General features: G+C 46.5%; 1 protein-coding gene across 2 annotated transcripts in view; it reads left to right on the top strand.

Moving 5' to 3' along the window:
* Nucleotides 1–18,998, top strand: part of SCARB1 (scavenger receptor class B member 1) — a 39,871-nt gene that overhangs the window by 4,804 nt on the left and 16,069 nt on the right. For both annotated transcript variants that reach the window (XM_073312829.1, XM_073312828.1), the window contains exons 2-5: nucleotides 13,970–14,127; nucleotides 16,414–16,555; nucleotides 17,902–18,105; nucleotides 18,662–18,757. In XM_073312829.1, coding sequence (XP_073168930.1) covers nucleotides 13,970–14,127; nucleotides 16,414–16,555; nucleotides 17,902–18,105; nucleotides 18,662–18,757 — 600 coding nt within the window. The remainder of the gene's footprint in view (nucleotides 1–13,969; nucleotides 14,128–16,413; nucleotides 16,556–17,901; nucleotides 18,106–18,661; nucleotides 18,758–18,998) is intronic.

The following is an 18,998-nucleotide window of genomic DNA, read 5'->3' on the forward strand; positions in this document are numbered from 1 at the left end:
TCCCATTTGCAAAATTTATATTTGTGTAACTGATTGAGGTTTGCCGTGATAACACAGTAAAGGATTCAACATATGCAAGTCTTAATCTTTTTAAATGGTTTTAGACCAGCCGTCAATAACTAGGGCTACTGATTAACTGCCTCCAGGTAGCTTGGGCTCTTTCTTATTTCCCTGAATACCAGCATGAGTAAACCTTAGTATAAATCGGTCAGTTATACTTGCCCCTGGACGTTTATACTGAGGAAGTGTTCTACATTCCATAAAAACATATAGAGCACCAGCATGATTGTAGTGGGGTGACTGGAACTGGGACAATCATGAGTGGCAGCTGTCTCAGACTTGCTACAAGGACTTAGTGATTTACTTTGTACGAAATGTCAGCCTCTCGGAGATCTGGCCTTCCTTCGCTCATTCTATTCCAAAGCTGTGTTGGATGCTCCTCTGACATGTTGGCAGGACGGACTAAGACACCCCAGCACTCTGAGCTGTTAGACTCTCTGATACACGAAAGGATGTGCGCTCTGGCTCCATCAGGTGCTGCCTGCTGGGTTGCCCCAGAGATTTTCCAGATCTAGGAATGTCTTTGTGTGATGCCATCAACTGTAGTTATTTTGTCTCAATGGTCCTCCCCACACCATGCGTGTTTGATGACACAGGGAAAGAAACATGACTTGTCCATCTGTAAGTACTTGTCTTGTTAAGAGGCTTGATCTAGTGAATGTCGGCGATACAAATAGTCGATATGGTGATACTTTCATCCAATGATTTGAGTGTAAGCTGGGTACAGCCTATGCAGAGAGCACCGTTATAACATAGAGGTCATAACATTGTAAAGGAGGTGGCTTGGTGATCAAATAACCACCTGTATATTAATGAGAAATGTTAATTCAGGGCTGATTCCTGGCTGACCCCTAATTTCCATGATATTGGTCCTACTACTTCACTCTGCCGCTATGATTACAAGGACCCTGGATTTGAATGAAACACTGGCTTACTTAGCAAGCTTGTACTGCTTCTGCAGCCAATGTAGTTGGACAACTGTCTAATGAACAAATGTCATGCAGCAAAACTGTTTAAGTTCAGTGTGTTTTCTGGGCTACAGCTGCCAGGCTTAATAAGCTTTTGAGTAGCTGGTAGAAATCTAAATCCTCCTAGGGGGCCTCTAGCAGGGCCAGCATTAGACTTGCTGGGGCACAGGGCAGCAAATCGAAGTCCCACTGCATGGAGCTGAAACCCAGGTCCCTGAGCCCTGCCACCTGGGGCTGAAGCCTGAGCAATGTAGCTTCATGGGGGGGGGGGGGCCCTGTGACATGTCAGTCGACCACCTATTATTTGATCACTGTTAAATATTGTCAAATATTCCAGCAAGAAGGTCTTGCTGTAGGCAGCCACCTAAATATTTCATTGCATCATGATACCCCGTTAGGCTGGTTAAATGTCATTTTACTACCTGTTTTGCCATCTGGTGGTTGTGGGGCAGGGGGAGGGGAAGAAAGACCAAATAATTGAACATAAAGCCTCTTGATTGCCTGAAATCTTCTACAATATCTTTCTTTGTATAGCAGGCCATAAACCTATGGGGTGGCTTACAAAGCACATTAAACAAGTTAAGACACAGTCCTTGCCCTGAAGAGTTTATAGTCTAAACTGACTAGACAAACCTATAGAAACTAACCAGAAGGCAGTGCGGGAGGGACTTCATTTCATTGTATAGCATTTTTTCTGTGCTAAAATAACTCAGTCAAATCTGGGTTTTTGCTAATTATACATAAATATCTATCTAAGGCTAAGCCAAATGGAGACCATCAGGTCTTTCTCTTTTTGTTACTGTTCTAGTAAATTAGTGCTTTAAAATATTAGACCATTTTTGACATGTGACCATGCTTGACCAATAGTTGACTGATCAATTATTTTTGGACCAGTCAAATGTCCCAACCCTACGGTAAATGAATCTGAGCTTTTGACAGATATGATTATTGCAGTAGAGGAATCTCTCTGGCTAGCTCCCCAGGAAGTTCTGAAAATGCCATGTGTCCCCATAAGAAGCATTAAGATGGATTAAAAGCTGACAGTTTGATTAATGCTGTGCAGCTAATGTCCTTCTACTGTTCCTTCCCTTCTGCAATGGGGCATGCAGGCCAGGTCTGGCATGTGTGCAGTTATCTGCAGCTAGGATGATTGCTAAAGAGTCCTGACTTTTCAGAGTGTGAAATACCCAGAGCTCCGGTAGAGCAATTCAAAGATCCAGACACTTACTTGGATAAGGCATTAAGCATAACCTACATTCTACCTTCTGTTAGGTCCATGCAACCCCACTGGCTCAAATTTCAGATGTGGCACTAACTATTTCCAAAGTGGGGAAAGGCACTATGGCGCTCAAAGGTAGTTAGGCTCCTAACTTCCATTGATTTCAAGAGCCTAAATACTTTGGAGGGTCTGGGCTTAAGTGTGTCTAGAATTAAAAATCCCCCCCCCCCCCCCCCCCAATCAGTCTGGTAGCTGGAAGACAAATGAACTCCTGGTGTGAGGAGGGATGTGGAGAAGAGAGATCAGATCACTAGGTTGGGAAGAGTCAGATTCACACTTTGATTTGCTTGATGCACTTGAGTTCATATTGCCAAGTCCTGCTGCAGGACCAGTTGCTGCTCTGGCCCATTTTGCTAGCAAGGCAGAGCTGTTTTGGGTTGCATACTGCAGAAATTCAGCAGAGACTGAGTGCTGCAACAATAGAGAACATTGACAGATCATATGCTCTTGTTTTAGAACACTGAGGGTATGTCTACACTACGGAATAAGGTCGAATTTATAGAAGTTGGTTTTTTAGAAATCGGTTTTATATATTCGAGTGTGTGTCCCCACAGAAAATGCTCTAAGTGCATTAACTCGGCGGAGCGCTTCCACAGTACCGAGGCTAGAGTCGCCTTCCGGAGCGTTGCACTGTGGGTAGCTATCCCACAGTTCCCGCAGTCTCCGCTGCCCATTGGAATTCTGGGTTGAGATCCCAATGCCTGATGGGGCTAAAACATTGTCGCGGGTGGTTCTGGGTACATATCGTCAGGCCCCCGTTCCCTCCCTCCCTCCGTGAAACCAAGGGCAGACAATCATTTCGCGCCTTTTTTCCTGAGTTACCTGTGCAGACGCCATACCACTGCAAGCATGGAGCCCGCTCAGGTAAGCGTCACCCTATGTCTCCCGGGTGCTGGCAGACGCGGTACGGCATTGCTACACAGTAGCAGCAACCCCTTGCCTTGTGGCAGCAGACGGTACAGTACGACTGGTAGCCGTCATCATCATGTCCGAGGTGCTCCTGGCCACGTCGGCTGGGAGCGCCTGGGCAGACATGGGCGCAGGGACTAAATTTGGAGTGACTTGACCAGGTCATTCTCTTTAGTCCTGCAGTCAGTCCTATTGAACCGTCTTATGGTGAGCGGGCAGGCGATGCGGACTGCTAGCAGTCGTACTGTACCATCTTCTGCCGAGCAGCCATGAGATGTAGATGGCATGCAGTCCTTCTGCACCGTCTGCTGGCAGCCAAAGATGTAAAAGATAGATGGAGTGGATCAAAACAAGAAATAGACCAGATTTGTTTTGTACTCATTTGCTTCCCCCCCTCCCCTGTCTAGGGGACTCATTCTTCTAGATCACACTGCAGTCACTCACAGAGAAGGTGCAGCGAGGTAAATCTAGCCATGTATCAATCAGAGGCCAGGCTAACCTTGTTCCAATAAGGACAATAACTTAGGTGCACCATTTCTTACTGGAACCCTCCGTGAAGTCCTGCCTGAAATACTCCTTGATGTACAGGCACCCCCTTTGTTGATTTTAGCTCCCTGAAGCCAACCCTGTAAGCCGTGTCGTCAGTCGCCCCTCCCTCCGTCAGAGCAACGGCAAACAATCGTTCCGCACCTTTTTTCTGTGCGGACGCCATACCAAGGCAAGCATGGAGGCCGCTCAGCTCACTTTGGCAATTAGGAGCACATTAAACACCACACGCATTATCCAGCAGTATATGCAGCACCAGAACCTGGCAAAGCGATACCGGGCGAGGAGGCGACGTCAGCGCGGTCACGTGAGTGATCAGGAGATGGACACAGATTTCTCTGAAAGCATGGGCCCTGCCAATGCATGCATCATGGTGCTAATGGGGCAGGTTCATGCTGTGGAACGCCGATTCTGGGCTCAGGAAACAAGCACAGACTGGTGGGACCGCATAGTGTTGCAGGTCTGGGACAATTCCCAGTGGCTGCGAAACTTTCGCATGCGTAAGGGCACTTTCATGGAACTTTGTGACTTGCTTTCCCCTGCCCTGAAGCGCATGAATACCAAGATGAGAGCAGCCCTCACAGTTGAGAAGCGAGTGGCGATAGCCCTGTGGAAGCTTGCAACGCCAGACAGCTACCGGTCAGTTGGGAATCAATTTGGAGTGGGCAAATCTACTGTGGGGGCTGCTGTGATGCAAGTAGCCCACGCAATCAAAGATCTGCTGATATCAAGGGTAGTGACCCTGGGAAATGTGCAGGTCATAGTGGATGGCTTTGCTGCAATGGGATTCCCTAACAGTGGTGGGGCTATAGACGGAACCCATATCCCTATCTTGGCACCGGAGCACCAAGCCGCCGAGTACATAAACCGCAAGGGGTACTTTTTGATAGTGCTGCAAGCTCTGGTGGATCACAAGGGACGTTTCACCAACATCAACGTGGGATGGCCGGGAAAGGTGCATGATGCTCACATCTTCAGGAACTCTGGTCTGTTTCAAAAGCTGCAGGAAGACTTTATTCCCAGACCAGAAAATAACTGTTGGGGATGTTGAAATGCCTATATGTATCCTTGGGGACCCAGCCTACCCCTTAATGCCATGGCTCATGAAGCCGTACACAGGCAACCTGGACAGTAGTCAGGAGCTGTTCAACTACAGGCTGAGCAAGTGCAGAATGGTGGTAGAATGTGCATTTGGACGTTTAAAGGCGCGCTGGCGCAGTTTACTGACTCGCTTAGACCTCAGCGAAACCAATATTCCCACTGTTATTACTGCTTGCTGTGTGCTCCACAATATCTGTGAGAGTAAGGGGGAGACGTTTATGGCGGGGTGGGAGGTTGAGGCAAATCGCCTGGCTGCTGGTTACGCGCAGCCAGACACCAGGGCGGTTAGAAGAGCACAGGAGGGCGCGGTACGCATCAGAGAAGCTTTGAAAACCAGTTTCATGACTGGCCAGGCTACGGTGTGAAAGTTCTGTTGGTTTCTCCTTGATGAAACCCCCCGCCCCTTGGTTCACTCTACTTCCCTGTAAGCTAACCACCCTCCCCTCCTCCCTTCAATCACCGCTTGCAGAGGCAATAAAGTCATTGTTGCTTCACATTCATGCATTCTTTATTCATTCATCACAGAAATAGGGGGATGACTACCAAGGTAGCCCAGGAGGGGTGGTGGAGGAGGGAAGGAAAATGCCACACAGCACTTTAAGCACAGCACTTTAAAAGTTTACAACTTTAAAATTTATTGAATGACAGCCTTCTTTTTTTTGGGCAATCCTCTGTGGTGGAGTGGCTGGTTGGCCGGAGGGCCCCCCCCACCGCGTTCTTGGGCGTCTGGGTGTGGAGGCTATGGAACTTGGGGAGGAGGGCGGTTGGTTACAGAGGGGCAGCAGTGGCAGTCTGTGCTCCAGCTGCCTTTGCTCCAGCTCAACCATACACTGGAGCATACTGGTTTGGTCCTGCAGCAGCCTCAGCATTGAATCCTGCCTCCTCTCATCACGCTGCCGCCACATTTGAGCTTCAGCCCTCTCTTCAGCCCGCCACTTACTCTCTTCAGCCCGCCACCTCTCCTCCCGGTCATTTTGTGCTTTCCTGCACTCTGACATTATTTGCCTCCACACATTCGTCTGTGCTCTGTCAGTGTGGGAGGACAGCATGAGCTTGGAGAACATTTCATCATGAGTGTGTTTTTTTTTTTTCTTTCTAAGCTTCACTAGCCTCTGGGAAGGAGAAGATCCTGTGATCATTGAAACACATCCAGCTGGTGGAGAAAAAAAAAGGGACAGCGGTATTTAAAAAGACACATTTTATAAAACAGTGGCTACACTCTTTCAGGGTAAACCTTGCTGTTAACATTACATACACAGCACATGTGCTTTCGTTACAAGGTCGCATTTTGCCTCCTCCCACCGCGTGACTACCCCCTCAACCTTCCCCCCTCCCTGTGGCTAACAGCGGGGAACATTTCTGTTTAGCCACAGGCAAACAGCCCAGCAGGAATGGGCTCCTCTGAGTGTCCCCTGAAGAAAAGCACTCTATTTCAACCAGGTGACCATGAATTAGATCTCACTCTCCTGAGGATAACACAGAGAGATAAAGAACGGATGTTGTTTGAATGCCAGCAAACATACACTGCAATGCTTTGTTCTACAATGATTCCCGAGTACGTGTTACTGGCCTGGAGTGGTAAAGTGTCCTACCATGAAGGACGCAATAAGGCTGCCCTCCCCAGAAACCTTTTGCAAAGGCTTTAGGACTACATCTAGGAGAACCACAAATGCCAGGGCAAAGTAATCCTTTCACATGCTTGCTTTTAAACCATGTATAGTATTTTAAAAGGTACACTCACCAGAGGTCCCTTCTCCGCCTGCTGGGTCCAGGAGGCAGCCTTGGGTGGGTTCGGGGGGTACTGGCTCCAGGTCTAGGGTGAGAAACAGTTCCTGGCTGTCGGGAAAACCGGTTTCTCCGCTTGCTTGCTGTGAGCTATCTACAACCTCCTCCTCCTCATCATCTTCTTCGACCCCAAGACCTGCTTCCATATTGCCTCCATCTCCATTGAAGGAGTCAAACAACACGGCTGGGGTAGTGGTGGCTGAACCCCCTAAAATGGCATGCAGCTCATCATAGAAGCGGCATGTTTGGGGCTCTGACCCAGAGCGGCTGTTCGCCTCTCTGGTTTTCTGGTAGGCTTGCCTCAGCTCCTTCAGTTTCACGTGACACTGCTTTGGGTCCCTGTTATGGCCTCTGTCCTTCATGCCCTGGGAGATTTTGACAAAGGTTTTGGCATTTCGAAAACTGGAACGGAGTTCTGATAGCACGGATTCCTCTCCCCAAACAGCGATCAGATCCCGTACCTCCCGTTCAGTCCATGCTGGAGCTCTTTTGCGATTCTGGGACTTCATCATGGTCACCTGTGCTGATGAGCTCTGCATGGTCACCTGCAGCTTGCCACGCTGGCCAAACAGGAAATGAGATTCAAAAGTTCGCGGTTCTTTTCCTGTCTACCTGGCCAGTGCATCTGAGTTGAGAGTGCTGTCCAGAGTGGTCATAATGGAGCACTCTGGGATAGCTCCCGGAGGCCAATACCATCGAATTGTGTCCACAGTACCCCAAATTCGAGCCGGCAACGTCGATTTAAGCGCTAATCCACTTGTCAGGGGTGGAGTAAGGAAATCGATTTTAAGAGCCCTTTAAGTCGAAATAAAGGGCTTCATTGTGTGGACGGGTGCAGGTTTACATCGATTTAACGCTGCTAAATTCGACCTAAAGTCCTAGTGTAGACCAGGGCTAACCCTCTGGCGGTGGGGAGTGAGTAAATAGCTTGTCTAAGGAGTGGGAGAACCTTGACTGAGTCAGTGACTTGAGTCACTGCCTTGGGGTGGTAGGAGTACCATTCACATCACCTGGAAGACAGGTGAGCATCTGTTCAGCATTCAGATCCCACTATTCCAAAGCAGAGTGGGAAAATAGACCAGCGTGATTGTCTTGCTTGGAAATATGGCTGTCTGCATGGCTGTGGTCCTAGTTATCCACAAATAATTCAGAAAGACTTCTCAGTGCTTGTCAGCTATTTTTGTAGTAGCTCCAAATCATCAGCAAAAATTAACACCCCCACGTGGAAAGGACATCATGCCACCAGATGAGTCATGTGGCCCAGCATCTACAATGTCCTATGATATTAGGTTTCACCATTAAGCATGAAAAAGCAGGCTCAGGAAGTGGAAGGTCATCCTATTTTCTGGTATTCATGTGCTTCATGAAACGTCTTTAATCCTCAAATGATGTAACTGTGAACTAAGCAAGACAATGCTCTGGGTTTTTAGGTAGAAAGGCATTTGTTTTGGTTCATAAATCCAATCTTTGCACTCACATCACATGAAGAGCCACTTGATCCGAAGTAAAACAAATCTTGGTGTGTGCTCAGTAAAACTGCCGCTGTAAGAATCACTGCGGAGTGGCTGTTCTTTTATCTCCTTTTCTATCCTCTGATGCGTTCTTGCAGTGACCCTAAGAACCCTTACCCATCTCCAACCCTCCCAGTGAATGGCTGTCTCAGCTTCCATCCTTCTAGCTGAGGACTGTACGGGGTGAACTTTTAAAACTGTTATTTAATTGGCTGGTAGAGCATCACATTCTTATTTCACTCCCTTCCCCAGGGATGAGCTTGCTGGCTCCATAGCACTGGCTTGCTGCAAATGCAACAAATACTACAAATAGAACTTGCACTAGACTAAAGGGTCTATTGGCTATGGTGCAGGTTGTGTTCAGGAGATGATCTAGCTGGAAGAATCCACTTAAATACTTCCCTGCTCACCTAAATTAATTTAAACTAATTTCTTCAGTACTGGACACATGCAGTCTGACCATCTGCCGGAGTTTGGCAGACCATTTATTGAAAGGTGGTTGGACTTGCTTACTCCAGCGCTATGTTTAGTCACCAGTTTACTGATCTCCCTTGTGCCATCTTTATCACGGTCTCCAGGGTTCTGGCAAAGCCTAACCCCAGTGTTAATGACTCATTAGCAGAAATACTTCGCAATATCAGCTAAAAGTTTTCTCATGCCTCTGAGCTTTAATGCTGTCTCAACTATGGCATACATTCATGAGGTCTAAAATCTCTTGTAACCTCCACAGTCTAAAACCTCAAACACTTAATCTCACATATTTTGTCTGTTGCATAAGATATTTGAAAGCTTATCTTAATTTGAGGGGAAATCTAACTTGGAGTAAGGCTAGTCCAGATGACAACATTTTAAGTCCTGTTAAAGTGCTGTTGTGCTTTGAGCATTGTTTGTGTATAGTGCATACCAGTTTGGTGGTACAAATGACATTTGCTGTTCATGGTCAGGCCTTCAGGCCACTTAATCTAGTAGCCAGTATCAGAGGATCCAGAATTCATAATACACCTGGTCAGTAGCCAAAGTGTACACATTGCAGGGGCAATTTATTGCTAATTGTCTCAAAGCCTACCTGACTCGGTGAATTGCCCTGATAGGGCTAATCCTCTTGTTTTGCTAAAAATCCGGTATATGAATGGTTCAAGCAGTGCTCGCTGCTGGCTTTAATACCAGCTGCCTGGATGATTTTGCTGTACACAAGCAACAGTAGATTCTAGTATTTTTATAGAATGCCAGGTTAATGCAAACTACAGCCTTTCTGCTGTATCTGCCAGTTCACCTCAAGCTGCCTTTTGCAGCTCCACAGGAACTGAGACCTGAGGACTTCTGCCATCTAATCTCCTCTCTGTCACATCTGGCCTTCATGTCACTTGACTCTGACATCCCTGTAGGTAAAATCAGATATTGCCTATGGGGGGTGTTGTGAGAGTGAGTGTCCATGAAGCATTAAGTGCTATGGATTGTATACAGGTGGGATAAGGACAGGGTGATCAAGGGAGGAGAATACAAGTGGGTGGGGAGGGTGGACAACGGAATAGGGGATGAATAAGATTCCAGAAATGAAAAGAAAGGAGATGTTGCTCTTCAGAGACTGAAAAGTATTGACTATAAAAGCATGGGATAATATCACTTTATTCCTTTCTTGCCTTCCATTTATAGGGCTAATGGATGTAGTGGGGGGTTGACAAGAGAAAGTCCAACTCAAGTGACTCCTTTCTGCTCACCGTTTCCTACCAGATGTCCTATCTTTCCAAGCTCAGGGGTGAGGATGGGGTGGCTGTCTTTGGCACTTACGTTAATATTGCGGGTGACTGTGGATTCTATAGTGGAGGGACTGGAAGAATCTGAATAATGCAATTTGTCAAATGTGCACAGTCTTCCTCTGGCTGGGGACCTGGTGGAGGGCCTGTCCCTGTTGATCTGAAGGAAGAACCTTCAAAACAGCTGTGCTTTGCTTCTCGTGCCCCTTCAGAGGCTGATGGTGGTCCAAAGATGACCTCTGTCCCACCCCCTATAAAATGAACCCACTGCGTTAGCGTGAGCCTTCCCAAGATACTGTGGCCAGCCCTGTGCATGATGGTGACCACAGTGAATGGGCATTGGTGGGGCAAAAGTAGGGTATCTTTAGAGCTGTTTACATATTCACTGCAAAATGCTGCTCTTAAATAACTGACGCAGATAGTCGGAGCATCTTAAATCCAGTTTAGTAATGGACGTCATGTAAAACTCACATAAATGGGATGCAGAGTTCTGAGCCTTTCACGTGGCTTTCCTTTTTAAAGACCAGTCACAGAACAAAACTGCACAAAGCATGATACATGCTGAAATTCCTTAACTGATTATCAACACAACTTTAATCTGGTTCCATAAGAGTGTCGAGTTATTTAATCATTTGAATGGAGTTTAAACCTATTTACAAAGGAAGGAAACAAATGAAACTAACCATTGAACAGGCACCAAATCAAATATCAAAAGTGATACTCGTGACATAAAGAAATCTAACTTTACTAGTTGAGAGGCTGGGTTCATTTTAACAGATCCAGCAGAGCAAAATTCCACTCCCAGTCCCTCTTCAGTTTGAACATTGTGTGCCTGGGGCTTGTAAAATCTTTGGGGCAAGGATCTTATTTTCATATGTATTTTAATACATAGATGCTGGCCTACAGTGAATATTTCCAGACAACTTGCCTGTCTCAGGGCTATTGAGTTAAGGATTTGTAAAATCTCTCATTAAAAGCCCTGGAAATGCTGCTTATTACACCAAAATTACCTGGTATCCTTAACACAGCGGAGGCATATTCAGTCAAGGCATCTTTCCTTTGTCCGCCTATCTATGATCCTTTCTTCATTTGATGCATGCTTATAAAGAAACACCAGACCTTGAACGTTCTTGTCGGAGTCCGCCTGCTGCCTAGGCACATGTCATGCCACCTTGGATGGTAGGTTGGGACTTGGGTTACAATCAGAGGGAGCTCTTGGACACAAGGCTCTGTGTAATCTGGATCTGGTGGAAGTACTTCTCCAATTAGAATAGCTTAAAATCTTGTTGCTTTCTCCAGCACTTTTGCTGTCTGAGCCATGTTACTTAATAGACCCTCCTCCTCTTCCTTATTTTGAAGAAAGAAAAGGAGGACTTGTGGCACCTTGGAGACTAACAAACTTATTTGAGCATAAGCTTTTGTGAGCTACAGCTCACTTCCTCGGATGCATTCAGTGGAAATTTTGTTTGTCTGAGGACAAACAAGCGGAGTCTTGTAGCTCATGCAGTATCCTTTCTCTTCTGGCTTATGCCTGATTGAGTAGTGGCTGAAGGGGAAACGCCAAAGCTGATGCACTGATGTCCATTTGAAGACGCTCTTGTGCCAAATAGGACTTGACAATTGCAAACCACAAGCTATGTCCTCTTGATATCAGATGAGTCCCTGACCATCGTCAAGCTGTAAGGTTCCCTCTGCCCCCTCCCCAGCTTAGTAGAGTCCAGTGCCCTCTTCCAGATATACCTATGACATGCTTTACCTTGAGGGAGCATCCTGTAACCCCCACATTCCTCATTTTTATATAATTGTGAGCTTGCATAAAACATGCCTTGTAAGGTATCCGGGGAAAGGTTATGATCTGCTGAAAGTCATTTCTCTATCCATACATGTATATCATTAATGCATATGAAGTTGAGAATTGTGTTGTATGGTTGTCACTAAAACATGCTGTAAGCTGGGGAATCAGCTAGATATTCGCTCAACCAGAGGATTGCTAAACCTTGCCTGGAGACTAAGCAATGCCCTGACATGCCTGGACTTGTTTTTTCTAAGCATCTGGACTGAGGGTATAAAACACAGAGTGGACACATACTGGGCCCTTCTGCCCCCACCTACACTGCAAGCAACCAGGACTCTGAAGAAGATTGAAGACTCCAACAGAGGAGATTGGCCCAAGTTTAAGGAACAAGCCTGTATATTAAGGACTGAAATATCCAGTGGGGTGAGGAAAAACGGCTTAGTCTAGTTGCTGCCCAGTCTAATAGGGCTGAGAGTTTAGACTGCATGCTTATGTTTTATTTCTTTTGGTAACTCACTCTGACTTTTTGCCTATCACTTTTGTAGTCAATAAATTTGTTTTACTGTTTATCTTTACCAGTGCGTTTGTATGAAGCATGGGGCAGATCTGCTCAGGTCTGGCACAGGCTGGTGTATGTCAACTTTCCGTTACTGAAGTGGTGAAACAATTAATAAACCTGCACTGCCCACCTTGAGCAGTGCAAGACCTGAGGTACAGTGCTGGGAGGATTTGGTTCTAGTGCCTTTCTCTGTGATTAATGAGTGGCTCTGGGAGCATTCATGCAGTATAGCCAGGTGTGGGGCTCTCCATGCTTTTGTGTTGAGTGATCACAGCGCCTGGAGGGGTTTGCTGCTGGTCATTAGCTAGGTATTGAGAGACAGCCCCGGCTGGAGAGCATTAAGGGGGCACAGCGGTCCCACAGTCCCAGCTGCATCCCCAGGGCGATCTCATTACACATTAGTAGCGAAATAGTCTCGATCCATGCAGGTAGGGTTCTTCAGGGGTCAGTGGGCCTCATGTAGATCAGCCTGCAGGATCAATATTATCTCCCTCTTCCAAGCCTGTATTGCTCTTGTCAGTGCTGCTGACATCTGTACCTCCAATGAGCAGGCTTTTCTGGGGCAGTGCAGTTGTACAAACAAACGTAGCCAAGTTGAATCCAGAGATAGAGGTGCTCTCTCTGGCTTTCCAAAGAATCTTTTTAGGGTCTTGTATCCTGCTGTGGCTATGGAATTTGAGAAAAAAATTGCCTTAAATTGCCTTCCATTCTCATTGGAATGAGGATTCTGCTAGATTCTTATCAGGCTTCAACCTGGATAGCTTGTTGCAGCTCGAATACAGGCAGATTAAAGGGAAGCATGTTGTGGCCGCTCAAATTACTGTCTTAGACAAAGCTGCTTATGGCAAAACTCAGAGTTTCTTGTTCTGTTTGTGCCACCTGAGCACCTGTCCTGGCCACTCTGTTTACTTCCGCCGCTCTCGGCATATGCTTTAGTTCATGCTGTCTCTCCTTCCCTAGGTCTGGAACAGCCCTGTATGCAAAGGTTTCCCAGAGCTTGGCTATCCCATGCACTCATCTGTGTTGTGATTTGTCCTTGGTTGCATTAGACTGTAAGCGCTTCAGGGCAGAGAATGGTTGGTGTGAGGAAAATTAGTTTGAACAAGATTCTACCCTCCATTGCTGGCTTGATCAAAGAACGTGTCTGCATTTAGCATGTGTGTGAAAAGTGTGGTGTGAACACTGAGTGAGAGTCAGCATGCTCTTGTTAAAGTGACTGGAGAAGCCAGCTCCGTGTATCAAGCTGAGCCCACTGTACCTGCATGCGCTGAAGCTGGTAGCGCAGTGACCACTAGTTCAAATCCAAAACAAGCACCTCATCGTGCAAAATGGAGCAGCTCCGCCCCAAATACCCTCGAAGGCCAGGCTGTCTGCATCTTCTTAACCTGCTCTACTTGATCAAGTTCTACTTTTTAATAAAGTTACTTCTCACTAAAGGAATTTGATAAAAGACCGAGCTCCCAGGTTCACAAGGGGGCTTTAACTGTGCCAAAAAAAAAAGTTCAGCCTACGAAGAGCCTTCTTCCAGTTTAGCCCTTAGTATGACCAGTGTAAGGATCGCTTGTCTGTTTTGTCTTGTACACTTTAAAAGCTGCTCCGTAACGAGTCCATTGCATCAATGACAGTAAAATCACTGTCTTCCGTGAGAGGGAACAATACAGGTGTGATAAAGCCTAGCCCAAATGTCTGCTTTCTCTTACAGAATGTGAGGATTGACCCCAATAGCATCGCCTTCAGTATGTGGAAAGACGTTCCTGTTCCTTTTTACCTGTCAGCCTTCTTCTTTGAGGTGATGAATCCAACAGAGATTCGTCTGGGAGCCAAGCCAGTGGTGAATCAGCGTGGGCCTTATGTTTACAGGTCTAGTATTGCTATTGGCAGAATCACCTTCATACAAGCTGAGCCAAAATGAAGGGTTCACTGTTAGACTTTTATTCCTGAAGTTCTGCTCCAGCTTGGTGAAGGTTTACGTGGGGCTGAGTGATGCAGATCCAGGGGGAAGAATAGTTGAAATCCATGCCAGGGCTTCTGTCTCATACATCACTGAACCCAGACAAGGCAGGACAGGGAACAGTTTAAGTCGTCTTTTAATCCTCCAGCTCATGGCTGTCAATTAAAACAGAGCTAGCTAAGATGATCAAGGTTGTAAGCAGAGCTGAGCAAACAAGAGAGCAGCTAGGAGGCACAGGAGAAAAATGCACAGTAAAAACTGAAGTCTGAAAGAACGACTTCTCTTTTTTTAAACTTCAGCTGTAATACTTCAGGCCAATATTTTGGTTGCCAAATTGAGGTGCACCCCTTACACTCACTCACTCGCTCTTAACAAGCCTGACTTTTTCCAAAAGTACCAGGCACCTGTCCTCTGAAATCTGGCCTTTTTTAAAGGGAGCAGAAATGTTAAGGAGTACATCCAAAAATCAGTAACTTTTTGAAAATCTTGGCTTTGGTGCGTTTGCAGGGGGAGGCATTAGACCAGATGGCCTTCCATTTGTTAACAGTAATCTTACCAGATGTCCCTGACACAAACTTGTACCCAAAGTCAGTTCAGTAGACCAAGAAAGATTGTGTGGGAAGATTAGCTCTCTTTAATCCCTTTTTGGTTGGGTAGGATTTGGGAGCCTGACTGTATATACACATCGGCGTTGCCGTCCGAACGGGCAAGTCAGCACTCTGCTAAAGCCATGTTGATCACCTGTAGGTTGAGATATCTTAACATGCTTTCAGTTTTGAGTAGGCTTATTATGAGCCTACAAACTGAATAAAGGCAAAGCTGCTTAATATAAGTGTGTGTTCCAGCAGATTAGGATTAATCAAGACTCTTGTCCTTTCTCTGCTGTAATTATTGGGCCTCTATTCTTACCTGGCTCACACAATACGAGGCTTTCTTTTGGGCTTCCACTGATTCAAAGTGGCATAATTAGCTAGTTCTCCAGAATCCCACAACGTGCACACTTTGTGTCACAAACTAAAAACTCCCAGCCCCAGGGGAGCAGGTCTACTGTACTGTATTTGCCACATGAACCTTGAATTGAATCCCGGATCTTAACTTAAATCCGCATGGGAATTCTGCCAGTTGGATGTGCTAGATGTTGATCTAGATGTTGATCTAGATGTTGATATCTGCCTTGGGGCGGCGTGGGGAGATTAACTCTTACCATCCTGTCTCCTTTTTGTTGGGCTCCCCAGTGAGTAGGGTTGTGCATTCCTGCCCCTTGTTAATAGCTGTGATTTGCTGAATTTGTGTGAACTGGTAGTAGACAACTCTGTTCTTTTCTCAGATTGGGGGAGGGGACGATATTCAAGTCACACAAGCAGTTTGCATTTGATTGTCAACTGGTTTGGAAGGTAACTAGCTACTAATAGCAAATAGCTGCTGCCATAGATGGGTTCCAGTGTTTCCCAGAATGCACTGATCTTTCAGATTCCTGTCTGCTAGCAACAGAATCTCTCCACTAGCAAAGGGTGTTAAATCAAGTAGCCAGGCACTCTGCTCTTCATCTCAATTCTTGGCCTGATTTTACTTTCTGTTCCCCAGATGACTCCCTTCCTTTATGTTGCATTTCACTCTGGCTTCCTGTTTTTCTTCTCTGCTACATATCCTGCCTCCTCCCCTCTGCTTTTCACTCTTCTGCGCAGGATTGTACTAGAGCTGGCCTTCTGCGCAGGATTGTACTAGAGCTGGCCTTCTGCGCAGGATTGTACTAGAGCTGGCCTTCTGCGCAGGATTGTACTAGAGCTGGCCTTCTGCAGTTCAAGAAGTGCTTCAGGACTGCTCTTTTATATCAGACTGAGAACAGCAGAGAGGTGGCCACTTATAATGGCTATATTCCCACCACAAATCTCATCCCAGACTCCCCATCCCAAAGCCAAATCTCTTGAAATGGTTCCTACAGAATATGTCATGAAGTGCCGGATAAGCACCTACTCCTTTTGCAGAAGAGAACCTAATAGCAACTTCAGCCATGGAGTTAATGAAGCCAGAACTGAAAGGGCACTAGTGATGTGCTAGCAAAACCTTAGCATGTTGTGTGAGCTTTACTCTGACTCCTGCAGCATGGGGGTTGGAGATATGTAATCTGGAGTTGTTGGAGAAAGTCCCCCAATGACTACTTATGCCTGGTGGTTTTTTTGTTTTTTTTAAAATAGAGAGTACAGGTTTAAAACCAATATAACGTTCCATGATAATGGTACAGTTTCCTTCCTGGAATACCGGAGGTTTTACTTCCAGCCAGACCTGTCTCACGGGATGGAAGAGGATTACATTGTTGTGCCAAACATCCTTGTGATGGTAAGACTACTTTAAACTCCGGAGGGGTTTTACTTACTCTTGTGTCTGCAGGGGTTGGGAGTTACTCTGCTGCAGTACCCTAAAATGACACTCTGCCAGCCTGCCTGGCAAAGGCTGTGCGTTCCCCTGCTTAGACGATAGACACTAGACTTAAGCAAGGACCGGCTCCATATGGCTGCTGTGGCCTACAGCAGTGCTGCTCAAAATGGTGGTCCACGGACTGGTGCCGCAGACCGGAGCCATCGGCTGCTGGTCTGCGCGTACATTGGGGGGGGGGGGGGGGATTGCTGGTCCCCCACATCAGAGAGCTTGAGAAGCACTGGCCTACAGGACATGGGGAACTTGTTTCTTTTTGGGGGAGTTTTGATAGCTTTGCACAGTGGTAATTACCTGCTCTTGGGTAAGCAGGAGGGGTGATTGAGCAAAATGTGGCTCCATACAGGTATAAAGGCATTCAGTCAAGACACAGATGATGGAGGGGGGCAGCCACAAAACCCAGAATTGAGCAGTCCACCTCAGAAAATACTGCCCTGTTCATCCCTACTTCCAAAACTTGGGGGAAGTGAGGGAGGGGGGTGTTTACCTCCACCCTTTCGCAGGAGTGAGCTATTTAGGCAACTAGGAAAGTGTCCAGAATGGGGTATGTTTTGGGGGGGCAGGCTCAGTTCTCAAGTAGATGAGGGATATTGTATTAAACCAATGGTGTGTTGCAGCCAGCGCTGAGGTAAAGCAGCTGGGGGATGGGGGGAAGCAAGCATCAAGTCTCTCTTCAGCAAAGCTCTTGGACAATAAAAGAGCCTCTACTCACACCATGTGGTACTGGAGCATGTACCGAAAGCGTCCCAATAGCACTTCAAACTGTCCCTGGTGGAGCTGGGCCTCCTCCACAGAGGACTCCTGAAAGTACCTTGGATTGTGATGATTGGTGACCTTGTTACAATGTGATTGCTGAGTGTCACTGGGTTTTGTTTTTTTCTAAAAATCAAACAAGTGTTTCCAGGGAATTGATGTGGGGGTGGGGAATGCTGGCTTTGGTTCTCTAACCTTAGCTAACCTGGGTTGAATTTAGCTTGTGACCATGTAAAACTAGGGGTCACATGGGGTTTGAATGAGAATTTAGCAGAACTCGAAGCAGAAATTATTCCTGTGTATCCTGTGCTTGCAGTGGGAGGTAACTGCAAAAGGCTCGAGGTGGGGGAAACACTCTGGCTTGAGGAATCCATCCTGGAGCTTCAGACCAGCTGGCCAAACAATGGAGCTGACACCCACTTTCCCTTGTTACCATTCACTTCCTATACCAAATGGCATCCTGGTATTCCCTGTCTGAATCTCTCTCTCTACCCTAGGGGGCAGCTGTTATGCTGGAGACGTTACCTCAGTTTTTGAAGATGTTAATAAGTGGCGCACTGGCTGGCTTGGGACAGGGCGCTTTTATGAACCGAACCGTGGGAGAGATCATGTGGGGCTATGACGACCCTCTTATAGACGTGCTGAACAATTTTATGCCTGGTTTGATCCCTTTCAAGGGGAAGTTTGGCTTATTTGTGGATGTAAGTAAACCCGTGCTTGGTAACTTTAAAACCAACTCTTAGGCTACCCCTCTGCCAACATAGGATTGTTCATGCAGGTGAACGTTGCCCACAAGGCCACGGATCTCATAGCTTCTTGAAAGAGATGGGTTAAGTTTTGCTGTGTTCACGTCTACACTGCTTGGAACCCTGCATCAAAGCATTGAAACAGTAGTTCATTTAGCCTCCCATATTCCTGTACCACATTATCTGTGTCTTGCATATAGGGGACCTGATGCACAGTCTTGCTTGAGGTCCCATAGTAAGTCTGTGCCAAGATTGGGGATGGAACCCTGGAGTCCTGACTCCTATTCCCCTTCTCTAAATGCTAGGCAGCATTGCCCCAGCAGGGGAGGAACTTAAAATGTCCCTAGGCATACCTCAAAGGAGTTAGTCAGCAAAGTCTTTACTAACCTGGTTAGTCTTCAGAAAGTGTCCCCAGAACTAAGCTTAGGAATGTAGCGATGTTGCCACATGCTGTCATCTTGCTGCATAGGATGGGTCCAGGGAAGTTGTTGTTCTTCTTTCTTTTGTACAGTTTAACAACTCGAATACAGGAATGTTCACAGTGTATACAGGGGCCACAGACATCAATCAAATCCACATTGTGGATACGTGGAATGGATTAAAAAAGGTAAATGTACCCTTGCTTTCTAGGAAGCAACTCTAGCTTTCTAAAAAGACACCTCTTTGCCTAACATCATTCTGCTAACCAAGTCAAGAGCTCTTTTTATGGCTGACCAATTTTTTTTCTGAAGCTAAAATGGTGCCTGATGCTAGACAAAGGTCTAAGATGGGTTCTCAAATTGTGGGTTAGGAACCCAAAGTGGGTTGGGATCCTGTTTTAATGGGGTCGCCAAGGGTGGCTTAGGCTT

The sequence above is a fragment of the Lepidochelys kempii genome, chromosome 15, assembly GCF_965140265.1.
Source record: "Lepidochelys kempii isolate rLepKem1 chromosome 15, rLepKem1.hap2, whole genome shotgun sequence".
Classification (NCBI taxonomy): domain Eukaryota; kingdom Metazoa; phylum Chordata; order Testudines; family Cheloniidae; genus Lepidochelys; species Lepidochelys kempii.